The 18,089-nt window shown below is 39.7% G+C and overlaps 1 protein-coding gene across 1 annotated transcript; it reads left to right on the top strand.

The window, feature by feature from the left end:
* The first annotated feature begins 10,107 nt into the window (after window positions 1-10,107).
* On the top strand, window positions 10,108-15,389 carry LOC132154301 (otolin-1-A). The gene is made up of 4 exons (XM_059562852.1): window positions 10,108-10,608; window positions 10,697-10,786; window positions 12,823-12,894; window positions 14,176-15,389. Exons 1-4 carry the CDS (start codon window positions 10,164-10,166, stop codon window positions 15,057-15,059), a joined length of 1,491 nt encoding a protein of 496 aa, XP_059418835.1. The 5' UTR covers window positions 10,108-10,163; the 3' UTR covers window positions 15,060-15,389.
* The last annotated feature ends 2,700 nt before the right edge of the window (window positions 15,390-18,089 follow it).

Below are 18,089 nucleotides of genomic sequence, written 5' to 3'. Positions count from 1 at the left end.
CCACCCGGAGTCCAACGGCCAAACCGAGAGGATGAATCAAGAGCTTGAAACTGCCCTCAGGTGTATGGCTTCCAAGAATCCATCCACATGGTCGTCCTTCATTGTTTGGGCTGAGTATGCGCACAACACCTTGCGCTCCTCCTCCACGGGTATGTCTCCGCACGAGAGTCAGTTTGGCTATGCCCCTCCATTGTTTCCTGACCAAGAAACAGAAGTCGGAGTGCCTTCAGCCCGGAAGTTCATCAGACGCTGTCGGCTTGCGTGGAGGAAGACCCGTCTCAATCTGCTGCGTGCCTCACAGCGGTATCAACAACAAGCCAACAGACGTCGCCGTCCTGGCCCCAACTTGCGCCCCGGCCAGAGAGTCTGGCTCTCCACAAGAAACTTACCTCTATGGGTGGAGTCACGCAAGCTGTCCCAGAAATACATCGGTCCCTTTAAGGTTGCCAGGAGAGTAAACCCAGTTACATATCGTCTGCACTTACCTAGATCCCTTAAGATTAATCCCACGTTTCACATCTCCTTATTAAAACCTGTTGTTTTTTCTCCCCTTGTCCCGGCAGGCAGACCTCCCCCTCCGCCCTGTGTTATCGGAGGCCAGCCGGCTTATACCGTCCACCGGATACTGGACTCCCGCCGGGTGCAGCGGTCCTGGCAGTATCTGGTGGACTGGGAAGGCTACGGTCCTGAGGAGCGCTCCTGGGTTCCTTTATTAGTGGCTCAGTTTGCTAAGAGACAGTTTCTCACACCGGAGACCCGAGTTCGAGACCGGGTCCTGACAGATTGAACGAAAATCATATCTCTCCCCCCACATGCTCAACGGTAAGACGCTCCGACATTAAATTTCTTTGTAGCCTATAGGCTACTTTAGCCTACTATGCTTTGTAGCCCAGTCATTAAAAAACTATTTAGTTTTATATTAATGTTTAAATAAAAAAAATATATATATATTTTATTTTATGTTGATTATATGAAAAGTGAAAAGCATGAATAAGATGATCCCAAAAATATCGAGAGACAAATGGAGTGGGCAGACATAATATTGACCACTTCATTGAGTTTGTTTTTGTAGAAAACCTTTCTTTAAATTGAATTTCGTTTTGTATTAATTTTATCTTAATTTTAATCAATGTTTCATCAATCAATTTCCTGGATTTAATAAATAAGAAGAAAATATAGCAGGCAATAAATCAGGACACAGAGTCGTCGGCGCGTGAACTGGAGATCGTCTCTTAAATGAACCGAAACTCAGCGTATAAGCTACTTGCCTCACAGACCTGAGAGATATACATATAGAAAGCATGAAATGTGTACTTAAACATGTGTAACAAAACAATTCAAAACGAAAGAAAACAGATTGCTCTCTGATGTAGGCTAATCCATATAAATGCGTTTCTCTCTGGCGCTTTCAGTGCTGCGAAGATCGCAAGTCAGCATAGTCAACTTCATCTTTGACATAGAAAACACTTGTTTATAATAAACAATTGAAATTTCTCCTTGATATATTTGACATATTTATAATCTATCATTACTTTTCCCAGTTCTTTGTGGCAGCTTTTAGGTGCATTATTGGCAGCGCCACCCTTACACATGAACGCGTCCCCACTGCTCAATAGTTAATATTATTCTTTGGTGTTCAGTTTATACAGGTTTTCTAATTGTTATTTAATATAAATATAAATGTTTTTTTTTTATCAAAATCTCTTTTTTTTTCTCGACACCTCTTTAACTTGGCACGAAATTCTGTCAGTGAAGACCCGCAAATTAGTTTAAATTAATACCTACGTAATCACCATGACCAAAATTGTACTTTTTTTTACATTGAATCTTGAAATAAAATATATAGTCTGACCTACCAATCTTTTTTGTTATGGCAAACCAAAATATTTTTTTGGATGACCTAAGAGGTTACCACCGTGGGACAGAGAAAACGTTTGAAAAGGCATATGACTTAGATATTTTTCGCGTATCCCCTGAAATCAGTTCACGTACCCCTGGGGGTACGCGTACCCCAGTTTGACAACCGTGGCTGTAGGGGTCACTATGGGGAACAGTATACCCACGCCGCCATGCTGAGGGGAGTGCAGGCCAGAATCATGGTGAACACTAAGTACCAACTCTACCATTTCCACGTTAGATGGCTGTCCGTGACATTACCCCTTACGGCCAAAGGTCTAGGCTACATACCCAGCTTACTTGTTAGAGCCTCGGCCCGGGGTAGAGCTGAAGGCTTGCAATCAAGAAAGATTCCTTTAAAGGGATATGGCAAAGAACCTAGCATTTTATACTAAGTCTTACGAACTTACCACAGTGTGGATTTCAGAAAGTGCACAAAGACTTCACATGCACACTTACCATAACATGGATTTTAAATACTGTTCTAAGGAGGGGGCTCTCGTGGCACTCTGATAGAGCAGCTCATAGATGGAATGGTGCATCCCAAAACAATATGTTTGAGAGTCATCAACTCGATCTGTGGTAATAATGCTGCAACGCTCTGGGGAGAAAAACATAGAACTCAATTTCACATGAGAGGAGAACTCCGAATTCAGAATGAGAGTAGTGCACTCATAAGCGACCCTTTTCGGTAAAGGGGAGCGCTGCTAAACTACCATGAGAATCACCCAAACAGCCTCTCATGTTGAGGGAAGTGATGCTTGAAGTGTATAAATAAAGACACACTGGCTGAGTGGAGCCCAATGAACCAAGGTCTAACCATCTCAAAGAAAGAGAATGAAGCTTAGCATGTATCCCTTACCGTACAGGATTTCGTGCGCAGAGTCTTGCATGCACACGTACCACTTATGTGGATTGTAGAAAGTGCACTAAGTGCTAGTGTCCACACCTACCACTTACGTGGATTTTAGAAAGTGCGCAAAGTGTTCAACGTGCACACTCACCACCCTATGGTTTTCAGAAAGTACACAGAGCTTAAAGTGTGTACTTAAAGCTTCCTAAGCATCGCAGAGGTGCCGAACCGCACAGGAGAGGCAAGCACAAATTTACAAACCTCTGGTGAGGGGAGCATCACCTGATGCAGCATATACAAGAAGTTTTCCGCAACTGTGACCAGGAAGCCCCTCAGGGTGACCTGGCCAGACATCCATGAAATTCCTTGCCATGCCGGGCCTGATGATCAACAATGCTCCCGCAGAAACCTGTGATCTGGCCACCTGATACCGGAAACATGAAGCTGGAATCATACCGGCTGGACATAATGCCGACAAGTGTTTAGTAAACACTGTAATTGAACACTACAAAGAAAACTCAGAGAAGATTTGTACACACATAACCACCAGCAATTTGATACATATATAAGTATATACAGAATGGATCATACTCACCCACCCTGGTTACTGTGCTGGAACCCCACTGAAGGGGCAACTCCCTTTAGTCCGGACTATCAGTAAGGTGGTTACTATGAACATAGAACCAACCAAAACATCATAGGTCCAGCATAGTAGACATCTTGTTATGCAAGAAGTTCCCACCTAACCTTGGTCAGGTGGAGAGCTGGTGGTTACAGGGGAATTGGTAAGGGGAGGATAAGGGCAGATGTAAAAACCTCCAAAGGGGAACGAGTAGATACTTAAGTATTGCTCTGATTCAGACGAGAACGATGATGACTCATCTGGATCACATCCCTTAGGTCTTGCCTACCTCCCTGTGACCCACAATTCCTCTTACCCCTACCCACAGGTGGAGGAGGAGTGCGAGTCGCCACCCTAGCCTTCTGTTCCAGGACCCCTATGTTGTTCGGGCTCAGACCTGGACCTTTGTGAAATTAAGGATTTAAAGGCAGCTGAGCGTACCTGCGCCTCCCTGAACTTTTTGACTACCATCTCAACGGAGGTACCAAAAGGTTTGGAAGGCGAAAACGGAGCATCAAGAAGAAAGGCCCTTTCTTTCTTACCGATGTCTGCCAGGTTCACCCACAGATGTCTCTCCGTTACCACCATGGCCACCATAGACCTTCCCACAGCGGAGGCGGCCTGCTTGGTAGCACAGATCTTTGATGCGGTGCAGCTCGGCTACCTGATCAGGAAAAAGGCCCTCGCCTTTATCCAGGTCTTTTAGCAGATCAGCCTGATATGCTAGAAGCACCGCCATCGTGTGCAATGAAGCCACAGCCTGACCTGCTGCTGCGTATGCCCTGCCATTTAAGCGAAATGTATCCTGAAGGGGCTTAGATGGCAAGGAGGGCGATTTAAGAGATCTTCCCCACAGAAAGATAGCTAGCCAGCGTCTCTTCTACAGGGGGCATCCTCTCATAGCCGCTTTCGTGCATTGCCTCGATGTTGGCATAACTTGTATGCTGAAACTGATGGATGCAAGAAGAAAATGGCCTCTTCCATTCCTTTTTGATCTCTGCATAGAGATCAGGCAGAAATTGAAGGCTCACCTGAGGGCTATGGTCAGAAAGATAATGCTCGTCGAGCTGACCTCGTGGCGTCACCTTGCTAGTGCACTTCCATGGCGGGTCCAACTTTGCCGTGTCATGATTCATAACCTACAACAGCTCTACATATGCAGGGCAGGAGGATTGAGAAGGCTCAGCCTCAGCTTCTTTGCGATCCTCGGACATCTCCTGCTCTTCCTGGGTAGAACCCAGCAGAGCACTAACCTCAGTATCGGAAAGTGTTAAAGATATAACATTATTCTCCCAAGGCTCTCTCTCGTCCGCCGCTGATGACCGCCGATGTGCGTCGATGAGCGCGAAAGGCAAAGCCCCTCCTTACTCCTTACTTAGCCAGATCCACCTGTGATCCCCATGAGCTCATTCTCCTCCGTGTCTCAGCAGCACCGGGTCCTTAATTGTGAGAAGCAGATGGCTGCCACTCTTTCCTTGAAAAGAGAGACAAACAAGAACCGAGCTTTTCTTTGAAAAACGCTCACAATGCACACAGATTGCCCCGTTTTTTTTTCTCTTTCTATGGCTACTTTTAAACTGTTAATGGGTTGATTTTCCCCGCGGGTTAAAGGTTTAAAATGTTGCTTAATCGCATTTGACTAATATGCTTGTATTGAAACATTTTGCATTCTGCCTATGATAAAACTGTGCTAGATGTTAAGTTTTGTGAAGGAGTGCCACTAGTAGGAAGCGTTTTAGCTGTGTTTATGATCAATATGCATAACAATGACTTTAAAATAATTATTTTAGGTATGGAAATTACATTTTCTGTTTTGATATTTGGGATATGGTCATTGCACTACTTTGGGCACTAATTTAACCCCCAACCAACCAACCACACCCCAGCCCCCCGCCCACCACCCCACCCCACCCAGTTGGCGGGAAAAAAAACATCATATTTAATTTCATTCATTGTTAAGTGCTAAAAACCCTCTCCAATATTTTGAATTTGGACTGCAATACCTAGTTCAACCACTCGGTGTCAATCCTACATACAGCACCTTTAATTATTAATTATTAATTAAGACATTATTTGAAGATAGTGACAACTGATATTTCAATGCTTTGTATCCAAGTAGTCTTCTGTACTGTTAATTATTTAATTGATTTACATTATTAACCATCAGAATTTCATCTTTCTTTTTATTAATAACACCTCCAATTTTCATTTTTTTTTTGAGCTTCTTTGTTGAGATTTTTCTATATTATACTATATATAGGCGTACAAGTCAGATGTATAAAATGTAATATTTAACATAAAACACATTTGCAATTTTTGTTGTTTTTGTTCATTTATATTTTTCTTAGGTTCAATAAACTGTTATATATTAATATATATATATTGAGCATTATTTCATATTGTAGATGTGGTTAAAATAGAGAAGAACTTTAAAGAAGCAGGGACCAGTGACATGTTAAGGATGAAGGAATAAAACAAGATGAAGAATTTTCATGTTACATGCTAACCACCCATTAAAAACAACTATATGCACATTGTTGTTGAAAGACGATGTTGTAAATGTCTTGCCTTTTGTAAAATTCAACACACTGAAGAAAACCCTTAACCAGTTATTTTACTTCATGCCCTGACATGACGTTGCATAGGCTTGTCAAGTGAAGGATCCATTTATGCATGCCACAAGTAAACATAATGCCAGTAATGGATAAACTGATGCAAAACCGCTATGCAAAAAAAGTGCTTACCATACAGCTAGCCTTCCAGAGGCTGAATAATACATGCACATTTTATTGATTTAATTTTCATCACAGAAATCTAATGGGATTTATTTTTATGGTGCTCCAGCACTGGAAGCTTAGTGAGGTGTAGAGAAATGGATCTTTGGTTTGACTAATGGTTTCCATTTTGCCTACCTGGCAACAAGGGCATGTGATTTAGCGCAGGGCATTTGAGCCTCTTGAAGCTAATGCATGTGGGCTCTGTAACGGCAGTGAGAGGGCTATCACGGGCTCAGGTAACACCCCACACCTCTCATCTCCTACTCCCAATGGTGCCCTTGTTTCCACAGAAACAGTGCTAGATGAGCCTAATGGGCACTGTAAGTGGAGAGGGTAATGTCAGCTAAAACATATTGCTGTTTGTTTAAGTGCTGTTTGCTAAAGCAGCACTATAAGTATTGGAGATTTTAACAAACCCATAAACCTTCAGTGCACACTGTAACTCCTTTTGCATCATGTGTTATACAACACGATTGGTGGGACAATATATCTTACAAAAATAAATAGTTTTAAACATATTTTTTGAAAAATTAAAACATGTTCATATGATTTTGAAAAACACTTATACCATTTTCAACAAAAGTTTAATTTAATGATTAAAAATGTCATGTGGTGTAACAAAGTAAAAATGAACATTATTTTTTATTACACATTGAATCTTGTAAAATATATTTTTCAAGGTATTTTTTTATTTAGCCTATAAATAGACTTCTTTAATAATAATAATTTTGATAATTCTAATTTTTTTTATACTTTTTCTCTTTTCTGTTTTAGTATGTTTATTTGTTTTTAGGGGAAGTCGTGGCCTAATGGTTAGAGAGTCAGACTCCCAATCAAAGGGTTGTGAGTTTGAGTCCCGGGCCGGCAGGAACTGTGGGTGGGGGGAGTGCATGTACAGTTCTCTCTCCACCTTCAATACCATGACTTAGGTGCCCTTGAGCAAGGCATTGAACCCCCAACTGCTCCCCGGGCGCTGCAGCATAAATGGCTGCCCACTGCTCCGGGTGTGTGCTCACAGTGTGCGTGTGTGTGTGCGTGCGTGTGTGTGTTCACTGCTCTGTGTGTGTGCACTTCGGATGTGTTAAATGCAGAGCACAAATTCTGAGTATGGGTCACCATACATGGCTGAATGTCACTTCACTTTCGCATGTACACAACATGTCTTTTGTTGGGGGTTTCCCCTCAAACATTAATACCTTAAAAAACAAAAAGTTCCCGAAAATAGAAACATGTTCATAAAGCTCCTACAATAAAACAGGAGCAAAAAAGTTCCATAGTCATTATACAGCAACATAATACCCTAATATTGTGGTGGCAGCAAGTTTCTCCAGATAATCTGCAAATAAATCTAATGAATCTAATAAATTGCAATGCTCTCTTAGCAGGTCTTCCAGCCAGTTCTATCAAACCTTTACAATTAATCCAGAATGCGGCAGCAAGATCAATTTTTAATGAACCGAAAAGAATACAGGTCACACCTCTGCTTATCAATTTGCACTGATTTCCAATAGCTGCTCGCATAAAATTCAAGGTATTGATGTTTCCCTCCAAACTACCACTGGCTCTGCACCCATTTACCTAAATTTGTTACTTCAGACTTATGTGCCCTCTAGAAGCTTGCATTCTGCAAGTGAACGTCGCTTGATTGTGCCATCCCAAAGAAGCACAAAGTCACTTTTACGGACTTTTAAATTAAATGTTCCATCCTGGAGGAATTACCTCCCCAACTCAATCCGGGCAGCTGAGTCCTTAGCCATCTTCAAGAATCGGCTTAAATCCCATCTCTTCCATCTTTGTTTGACCCTCTAACTTTAACACTCACTATTCTAATTCTATTCTTAAAAAAAAAATCTAACTACCTTTCTAACTAATCTTTTTGTATTCTATTTTCTTTTCATTTATTATGCAATTGTATGTGTGTGTGTGTAAAGACCTCTAACACTGGCTTACTCTATTATTTTTTTTATTCTATCTGTTTTCTTTTTATTTATGATATTATTTAAAATCCCATGCTACGTGTACTATGTTAACCTAACTGAGACTTGTTATAACACTTATATGGCATTGCTCTTTTTGTTGATTTTTATTGCTTCCACTGTCCTCATCTGTAAGTCGCTTTGGATAAAAGCGTCTGCTAAATGAATAAATGTAAATATAAATTTAATCTAAAAGTTTAGGTAATATGGAAGTTGTTGAAGATATATGTCCAGTTTAAAATGACCTAACCTTGGTTTGAAAAGAGCCACGCATTAATCACATGCGTCTGATCTGACAAACACTGGAGGTGTAATTCTTAAGCTTTTTCCTTGAATGATGTCATTGCACCGCTGGGAAACCTCATATCACAGCTTGAGGTACGAGTTGAAGATCTCAACTCTGGGGTTACTCTGGTCAATAACCCCCTGAGATATAAAAGTCACTAGTGCTGGATTTCCTGAAGGAGGACTGCTATGACTTTGTTTCATGGGCCAACATTTCATTTGCTTTGATTAACTTCCCTTTGAGCTTCGGCCAAATGGACCAGTTACACAGAATTCAGGCCACATTTCAGTAGAAGGCAGTTTTGACCCCAGGTTTCTTCGTCCAAATTTTGAACATTTATACTGTTAGGAAGTAGACTGAGTGTCTGATGGAACGGTTTGAAGGCGTCTAGGATACACGACCATTCGCCCCTCAAGTGTTAGTGTTTTCTCCGCTGAGACCGTGCAAAAATCCCCCAAAAGTCTCTAATTCTCTTTGATCCTTGGGAAAATCATGACTTATTTAACCTTTGTTTAACATCTTGCAGTATGCAATTTTGCTTCTGAAACTTGGGAAGAGAGCTTCAGTGTATACATGGACTGATACCATTAGTTAAATATGTCCGTGTGTGTGTGTGTGTGGGGGGTGTGTGTATGTGTGTATATATATATATATATATATATATGTGTGTGTGTGTGTTTGTGTGTTGTGTGTGTGTGCACGCATGTGTGTACCTCAAAAAAATCTATATAAAATGAATAATGGTTTTCACAAAAGTGTTAAGCAGCAAAACTGCTTTCATCATTGATAAGAAATGTTTCTCAATCAGCAAATCAGCATATTAGAATGATTTCTGAAGGGTCATGTGACACTGAAGACTGGAGTAATGATGCTGAAAATTCATCTTTGCATCAGAAATAAACAAAGTACAAAGATAACCCTTTTAAGGCAGGGGTGTTAAACTTAATTCCTGGAGGGCCAGAGCCCAGAGTTAAGATTCAACCCTAATTAAACATACCTGATCCAACGAATCAGTTCCTTCAGGCTTATTTGAAAACTACATGGTATGTGTGTTGAAACGAAACTCTGCAGGGCTCCAGCCCTCCAGAAACTAAGTTTGACACCACTGCTTTAAGGCTACTGGCCCATGGACAGGCTGTTGTAGGCCTACACCTTAACGTAAATTGTTTGCATCTTTCTTTTTTATTATCTATTTACTTCCTGTTGTATTATATTTAATAGAATTTTATTTCAGACACAAAATTGTCATGAACTTCAACTCATTCATAGTCGTATTAAAAATAAATATACAGGACACAAAGACAGGTGTACTCCTGTGTGTAAACTTTAATGCCTTAAATCCTTGTGTGCACTTGAATTGCTCTTCTAAGTGATTTAACACAAGGGATATAGATGCATAAGAATAAAAAGGGCTGATACGTTACTTTCTAAAGCCATCTCATTAGCTTCTCCTTGAGTATCAAATACTTAGGTCTGCGCCAAGTGTATGTCACCTGCCCATGCAGTTGAAAACGCTCTCATTGGCTGGACTGAGGGGCGACGGGGAGGCACAGGTAGTTAAAAGATAGTGATCTGGATGCAGTTTTCTCTTAGAGAAGAGAACAGAGACGCGGCACACAAGTCCAACGGCTAGGTAAGTATTAGCAGTATTTTTTCTTCAGAAAATTTAAAGATTTAGTTTATCAGCTTCCATTTGGCGTCAACTCATATCATCAGCGCAGTTTGTTGCTGTTTGTATGCAGCTACCTGTACAATGCCTAATATTGTCCACCCGGTCATCCTGCTGATGGCCTTGCTGGTGATAACAGCAGGGAATCAAGCGTCACTACCCAAGACTACACCGTGGCCACGACTGAAACCCACTAAGAAGCCTCTGCCTCGAGATGAAGGGGGTCCTCCACAGCCACCTGGCCCCATAGGGTCCCATCCGATAACCACCACTGTAAGCCCCACCGCCAGTGGCATCACAGAGGAAGTCACAGACTCCATGATGGACGCTTACTCTACTTCTCCCACTGATAGCACCACCTACTCCAGTGATGCTTATTCTGCTGACTACCACACGGAGGCCATGGTTCCTCCTGGGGTTGGCCCTGGAAACTACACATTGGACTACAATGAGTGCTTTTTCAACTTCTGTGAATGTTGTCCACCAGAGAGAGGTCCTCCAGGACTAGTGGGAGAAAAGGGATTGCCGGGTAAGAAGATGAGTCGCACTTGCCTAGTTGATATCTGTCTTAATCAAATGCCAAATTAAACTTTGCCCTTTAAACGTCATCTTGCAAGGTATTCCGGGGGAAAAGGGGGAGATGGGACCTCCTGGACCTCCAGGTCAGGATGGACTCACTGGTGCTCCAGGGCCGCATGGAGGAAAAGGTCTGTATGGTAATGTCATGTGCTTGTGTTCAACATAAGTATTAGCAAGAGATGATCAAAATGGTTGGAAAAAATAAATGATGATGTTGAGTAACTTATATTTTAGTCAAAATATTGCCAGTTACATTTTCATTCCAAATGAATCAACAGCGTCTCCAAGCAACACACAGTGGTGGTACAGTAATGACGAGTTAGTGTTTGGTTGAGTGAACCATTCAATGACTCACTCAAAATATATTACATTTTTTGGTTTCTGAATTAATTAATTGGACTGTGTCCAAAATTGTATACTGTGTGAGTAAATATATTTTATGAGGAACAAACTTGTGAATAGCAGTGAAGCAACGCAACTGACGCGGTAGTTAGTTATTTAATATTCAAGGCAGTGATATCAATCTTTTTGCCTTCATGTTTATAACAGATAAATGTTACTTTTACAGTCTTTATAAGTATTTCATTATGTTTGCATTGACCTTGACATGACTCAGTATTTCAACTCTGTTATTGCAAAGCCCTAATAACAGTGATTATCCCCCCCATTGCCCAAATTATAAAGTAGAATTTCTAAAACTGAGCAGTACTATCAAAACTGACTCGGTTATCTAGGAATTATTTCAACCCTCTCACAGGGTTGAAATAATGTAGAGCTTTAGGGTTATAAGTAATAAATAACTGGTATTTATTATAGCATGTTTTCAAACATGTTGATTTTTTTTCTCTAAAATGTTTTGTGTGTGTGTGTGTGTCAATCTACACTTTGTATCTGTCCCTTGCTTTCTGTTCAACACTGTTATGATTGGATATTTTCACAATAAGTGTTTTTGAACGAACTGGTTGAGTGAACCATTCAGTGACTCAATCATAATATATATACTTGTTAGTTTCTGATTTAATTGGTGACTGCATCCATAATCACTATACTGTCCGAACTTTGCAATCAGTAAAAAAGTATGTTCTGTATAGTATGAATGAAACCTGGCTGCTACAGTATGTCATGTGACCTGCAGCATCAGTTACGTTACTTCACTGTTATTCACAACTCCTCTATCGTGGCCTCACGGGGTAGCAAAGTGTCCACTGAATGTGCACTTCAGAGCACTTTCAGGCTACAGTTTTATGATTACAACAAATTCAGGCATACTATTTATTTCACTTACTGTTTTTTGCCTGTTATATAATACGTTAGTAGGCATATTTTGATGCAGAAACCGTGTTTAAATAAATTGGTTGAGAGATTGTTGTGAAAATAGTTGGTCGGTGAAATGTAACCTGCAGAAAACGAAAGAGAGCTTAATGGTTAATGATGTTACAATTGTGAGTTCCAAATCTAAGCTTTCATATAAAGGACCGGAATGAATTTAGGCAAATATTGTTTACAAAAGGACCATAATTATTTTTCTTTCATAAATTCCACATATGCAACAAAGGATTAGGGACACTGACACTCATCTGTTGATTGTGTATACAAATATCCTTGTTTGACAAGAAGGACAAACACTGGAAGATCCTGACCTTAGGAGAATTTCATAGGGTTTATGTGTGTATTCTCAACCAAAGAAAAAACAAATACCACTCCTACATCAAATAAACTGAACTGCTCCCTTTTCTTTTAGTGCTGCATGCTCACACAAGTTGGCAAAATCTACAATTTGTCTTAAAAACTGGTACTGGTTCCTAAAGATTCCCTGATTCATCTCTTTTTGTAGCCTGAGCAACCTGTTCACCACTGGAATAAATAAATGCACTAGTGTTCAGGGTTTTTGTGGATATATGTACTAATAAACACTTTTGGCAAAACTAGACATGTGCAGATCATTCCAGTTTGATGCAGAGTCAAATCTATTGCTGACAATAGCAAATGAAGGTTTGAGAACAAAGCAAATGTATTTGGAGAGATCTTTGAGCAGCTTGAGCCACACAACAGATTTTTAATTTAGCATGTTCCGGTTCTGATTAGACACAATGTCCCCCATTGTTGTGGTAACTTAACAGATAATGTTCGGAAGTTTGTTAACAGATGTCCTTCCCTCCTTCAGGAGAGAAAGGTGATCCTGGAGTGAGTGGGCTACCTGGGATTCCTGGTGTTACCGGGAAACAAGGAGAGAAAGGTACATTCATCTGTAACAAAGACACCAACCCAATATTTGATTCACTTTGTTATGCTTGCTCTATTGATTTTATGGACTGTTCCCAGGAAATAGTGCCTTAACTTACTACTACTACTAATACCAGTGATCTTTTTTTTCAGAATTATAATGTATTATTCCTGAAACATAGCAGTATCAGAATTTACTCAGTTATCCAACTATAATGATTACAAATTAACTGTGACAGGGTTGAAATAATGTAAAGCTTTATAATTAGAAGTAATATTAATCTACTGGTATTTACTATATCATGTTTTCATTATGTAATTTTCTTTTCTAAAATCTTTAAGCATTTAAAAAAAAAAAAAATCTAGAATTTGTATCTGTCCCTTACTTTGTTCAACTCTGTTTTTGAAGTGACATCTCAACCCATTTTAAAATAATAGTTTCATCTTTTTGGCATCATATATTATAAGAGCGAAATTGTCAAAGTCTTCTGGACCACACAGTTTTAACAGATATAGATTGTTTTTTCCCCTCCAGTTTTTATAAGAATTTCATTACGTTTAATATGGACCCTCTTAAGCTCAATATTTGTTATGGTGAAGTCTTTTTTGAAATAATATAGAGTTTCACGATTACAAAAAATAAATAACTACAGGTATGTATTATATTGTGTTTTAACTATGTAGACCCCCTCCACCAAAAAAAAAAGCTTTACACATTTTTAAGATTCTAGAATTTGCTTTGTCCCTTATTTATTGTTAAACGCTGTTATGATATGACATGCATATAGAATTCGCTTTCTGGTAAACCCTGACATTTCGCCTCTTTTTAAAATAATGGTTTAATGTGTTCGACATCATATTCAAAGGAGTGACACATAGCTCTAAAATATGTAAGTTTCTTCTACAGTCTTTAAGTATTTTGTTAAATTTAAACTCATTGACCTCATCAAGCTCAACAGTTCAACTCTTTTATGGACAAGCCCTGTAATATGTAATTTATTTCTGCTTTCTGTAAACATTTTTGGCACAGACACAACTGGCACAACTGAGCAATAATATTACAATTTATATGAATTAAAGATTATCTGCAAGGCAGTAACTACTTATGCAGGAGTAAGAATTATGCATTTAAAATCATATATGGTGGCCCCGTAGTGTATATTGTGATTATGGCACTTAATGTGGGAAAACCGAAGTATACATTCAGCAGTAGCTTTTTCAAACTGTTGTACATTTACAGTTTCCTGAGAATGGGCCTTATATTTCAAATTCCATTCAATGTTAATGTGTGCAGGTGAAATGGGCCTCAAAGGAGACAAAGGAGATACAGGTTTAACTGGGCTGAAAGGAGACCCAGGGGACAGGGGAGAGCCCGGCTGGAATGGAACAAAGGGAGAGGCGGGCGAGCCTGGCATACAAGGACCAGCTGGCCCCCCTGGACCAGATGGCATCAAGGGGGAGAAGGGGGACAAAGGAGACTGTCCATTTGGAGAGAAAGGACAGAAAGGCAGTATGGGGGAACCAGGGCCTCAAGGGGCAAAAGGAGACATGGGTGTGCCAGGTCTGAATGGCACAGATGGGCATCCTGGGGCTAAGGGGCCGAAGGGAGACCCAGGACCCCTAGGTAAGCAGGGAGAGCCTGGTCCTCCAGGACCCCATGGCCCACCAGGGCAGAGGGGGATGCCAGGGATGAAAGGCACACGAGGCCTGAAGGGAGCACGAGGTGTTAGGGGATTCAAGGGACTAAAAGGTGAACCTGCCGTTCAGAAGCGCTCAGCCTTCAGCGTTGGTCTCTTTCCCAGCCGATCGTTCCCACCACCTGGCCTGCCGATCAAGTTTGACAAAATCATTTACAATGAGGAGGGTCACTGGGACCCCCACGCTAGTAAGTTCAACTGCACTCATGGGGGAGTTTACGTCTTTTCCTACTACATAACAGTGCGTAATCGCCCCCTGCGTGCAGCCCTGGTGGTGAATGGCATTCGGAAACTGCGAACTCGCGACTCCCTTTACGGCCAGGACATTGACCAGGCCTCCAACATGGCAGTGCTCCGTCTATCATCTGGAGACCAGGTCTGGCTGGAGACTCTGCGGGACTGGAACGGTGTTTATTCCAGTAGCGAGGACGACAGCACATTCTCTGGATTCCTGCTCTATGCTGATGCCACCAAAGACTGATGGCCAGGTATTGCTCTGACCTCTGGAAGAACCATTTTAGACCAGTACTTAATTTTGTAGGGGTGAAGCGAAAGCCACCTATATTACCCAACATTCTTTAGAACTGTCTACTAACAGTAACTGTACAGCCACTAAATATTATGTTACCTGTTTCATCGCCAGAAAAATCAATGCTGGATTGAGCTTTTTTTTCTTTTTTCTTTTTATGAGCTGATGATTTGTGTAAGCTATGTTGTAGCTCTTTACATATTTATACAAAATAGCCAGCAGCTTACACAATAAAATAACAATGCTTTATATCGGTCCTGCATTCTTAACCATGCTGTGATTATTTTTTTGTAACATGTATGTAATAATAATATCATTTAAATAAACACAGCAGTTAGTTTTAATTATAAATGATTTTTTTTAAATATATATATACATTTAGCCCCTGAAATTGTTTTTCAGGTTTTTTTTCATGTTAACCCCTTAAGCCCGAAGTGTCCCGCCAGCACCCCAGACACCTATGTAAATAATATAGGGTTGTTGCATTTATGTCACGATTTCATGTGTAACTTCATAAAACATGCATCAATTGTAGGAAATTGCCCATCGTTGTTTACTGTAGATTTTCACGATTACAAAGAGCCCAAACTCAAAATAATCCATTACTCAGATCTAAAGATATTACTCATGGAGTTTTAACACACATGTATTTAAGGAAAAAATTTATTTGGCTTTTTCGCTTGTAACTTCATGAAACATACATTGATCGTAGAAAATCGCACTGCGTTATTTAAAACAGATTTTCACGATTAAAAAGAGCCCAAAATATAATTCATCACTCCGATCTAAAGATATTTCTTAGAGTTCTGCCACAAGAATCACATCATTTTGAAGCATTCACGCTACGTTTTTGCTTGTAACTTGTATCAATCGTAGAAAATCATACCTTGTTATTTTCAGACTATTCTTACGATTAAAAATAGCCCAAAAGGATATTCTTTGATTCCTTGCGCAGTTCCAACTGTTAAACACTAGTCGGCAGGCATAAAGCGAATTAAACATTGAGCATCGCTGTCACGTTTTAGCTCATAACTCCAAGAAATACGCATAGATTGTGGGAAATGCACATTCAGTTTTTATAATTAGAATTATTATTATTATTATATTTTTTTTTTATGTGGTTTCTGTTCATGTGAGTAGGTGTCATATTCAATAAAATAACATATACCGGAAACACATGCCTTAACTTTTGATTACTTTATGCTATCACCACAACATTTGAATCAGATGCAGCTTTCACATAGAGGAACATCACCAAAAAGATTTATCCTCCTACCTTATTTTCTTCATGAGATACTGCATGCCAAATAACCTAGGATGCCTCGGGGTGAGTAAAACGCAGCCTAATTTTCATTTTTGGGTGAACTAACCCTTTAAGCAGAAAGATGCATTTAAATTATATAGTATTTCTGAAATTTGACGTAAGTTAACAGATAAAAATTCACAAGGTTTAATTCCGAATTAAATAATTGTTCAATCCATATGTTTGAATATATTCCAACACCTAATAAGGAACAATGAATGAGCAATGAACTGCACACCATCAATAAAAACCACAAAAGTATTTGTTAAGGGGAACCGCCTTGAAAAATGACAGGATATAACTAGCAATGACAAGCTGAATCAGCAAAGAAAAACTGTGAGTCAAATAAGAGAATTGCTGACAGAGACAAATGGATGCCAGATGGATGACAAATGGATTGCTGATCTCTAGTGAAGTACAGGTTTAAAGATTATCACAGGACTGAATCAGTGCCATTGTGACTGCATGTCATAAGCTTCACTGGCAAACCACAATTTACAGCATTATTTGCGTTCTGTCCATTCAGAAACCAGATGTATTCAAGGTCAGTGTTTAAAGATGCATAACTTCTTGTAAACACAAAAAAGGCAAATGGAAAATAGGTAATATGGTCCTCACTCAAATTTCTCATGATTTGACCTGACACAGACTTTTCCATACTGTTACATCAGTAATAGATCACTACACATTTTTGATGAATGGATAAATGATCCATTAAAGTTTTTTTTGCTAGAAAAATTGCAATTTTTTTTTTTACTTAGTTCAGTGTTAAAAAAATAAAGCAATGAAAATTGTAATCACATTAATATTTATAAACATTACAATTATTATTTTAGAAAAATTTAAAGTGCAGTACAAAACTAGACCTGCAAAATTAGATTTTAAATAACTAGATGAATGTACATTTAAATGACCTGTAAACATATGTGCAACAGAGAGCTATGAAGTGCAGCTGTCAGCTCTAAGTACATTGCCTGCTTTGACTTCTGCCTCATACACAAAAGATGATGTTCAGTGGACAACAGCATCATTCTGGGTTCCTCTGGCCGAAAGGAAGAGCAGGCTGGCAATGGTCAGGGTCTTTCAGGCGAAGGATACGGATTAGGCTGTTGACAGGCAGGGAACTGGGAAAGCAGAACATTACATTTTTACTATCAATTTAAAATGTAAGCATTATACATTTTAAGAATAAGGCAATAACACAATTATATCTTCTAATCTAACTATGTCTGCACATTTTTACATGAACACCAGAGAAGCTCTTTACCTCATGTTCTGCGGCGTGAGGAAAATAAACTGTCTGCAGCGCTGACTGGCAGCTATCTTCAGCATCATATCCATCGAGATCCTCCGGTTAACCATGTCCTGAGAGACTGCACACACTTCTCCAGGACTCGAGTCACCTGAGTGTCATTACTAGCCATGGCAAATGTCCTACTGTATTCACACAACATGTTATTTGGCTACAGTACATGACATGATGTATCAAGGAGTGACAGCAGCATCCAAAACTACTATAAACATAGTGTTTTGTGTATTTGTATAATTATGTATAAATCCTTTATGGCCGCACAATAAACTGAGAGACTACATAACATTTTTGGAATTGTAAAAAAAATTTTTTTTTAACACTGTTAAGCCATGAACTAAACCAAAAGCTAAACTGTAAAAAAAAAAAA

This window comes from Carassius carassius, chromosome 12, assembly GCF_963082965.1.
Source record: "Carassius carassius chromosome 12, fCarCar2.1, whole genome shotgun sequence".
Classification (NCBI taxonomy): Eukaryota; Metazoa; Chordata; class Actinopteri; order Cypriniformes; family Cyprinidae; genus Carassius; species Carassius carassius.
Note: the sequence above shows the minus strand (reverse complement) of the source record. Positions and strands in the feature narration are given on the sequence as shown.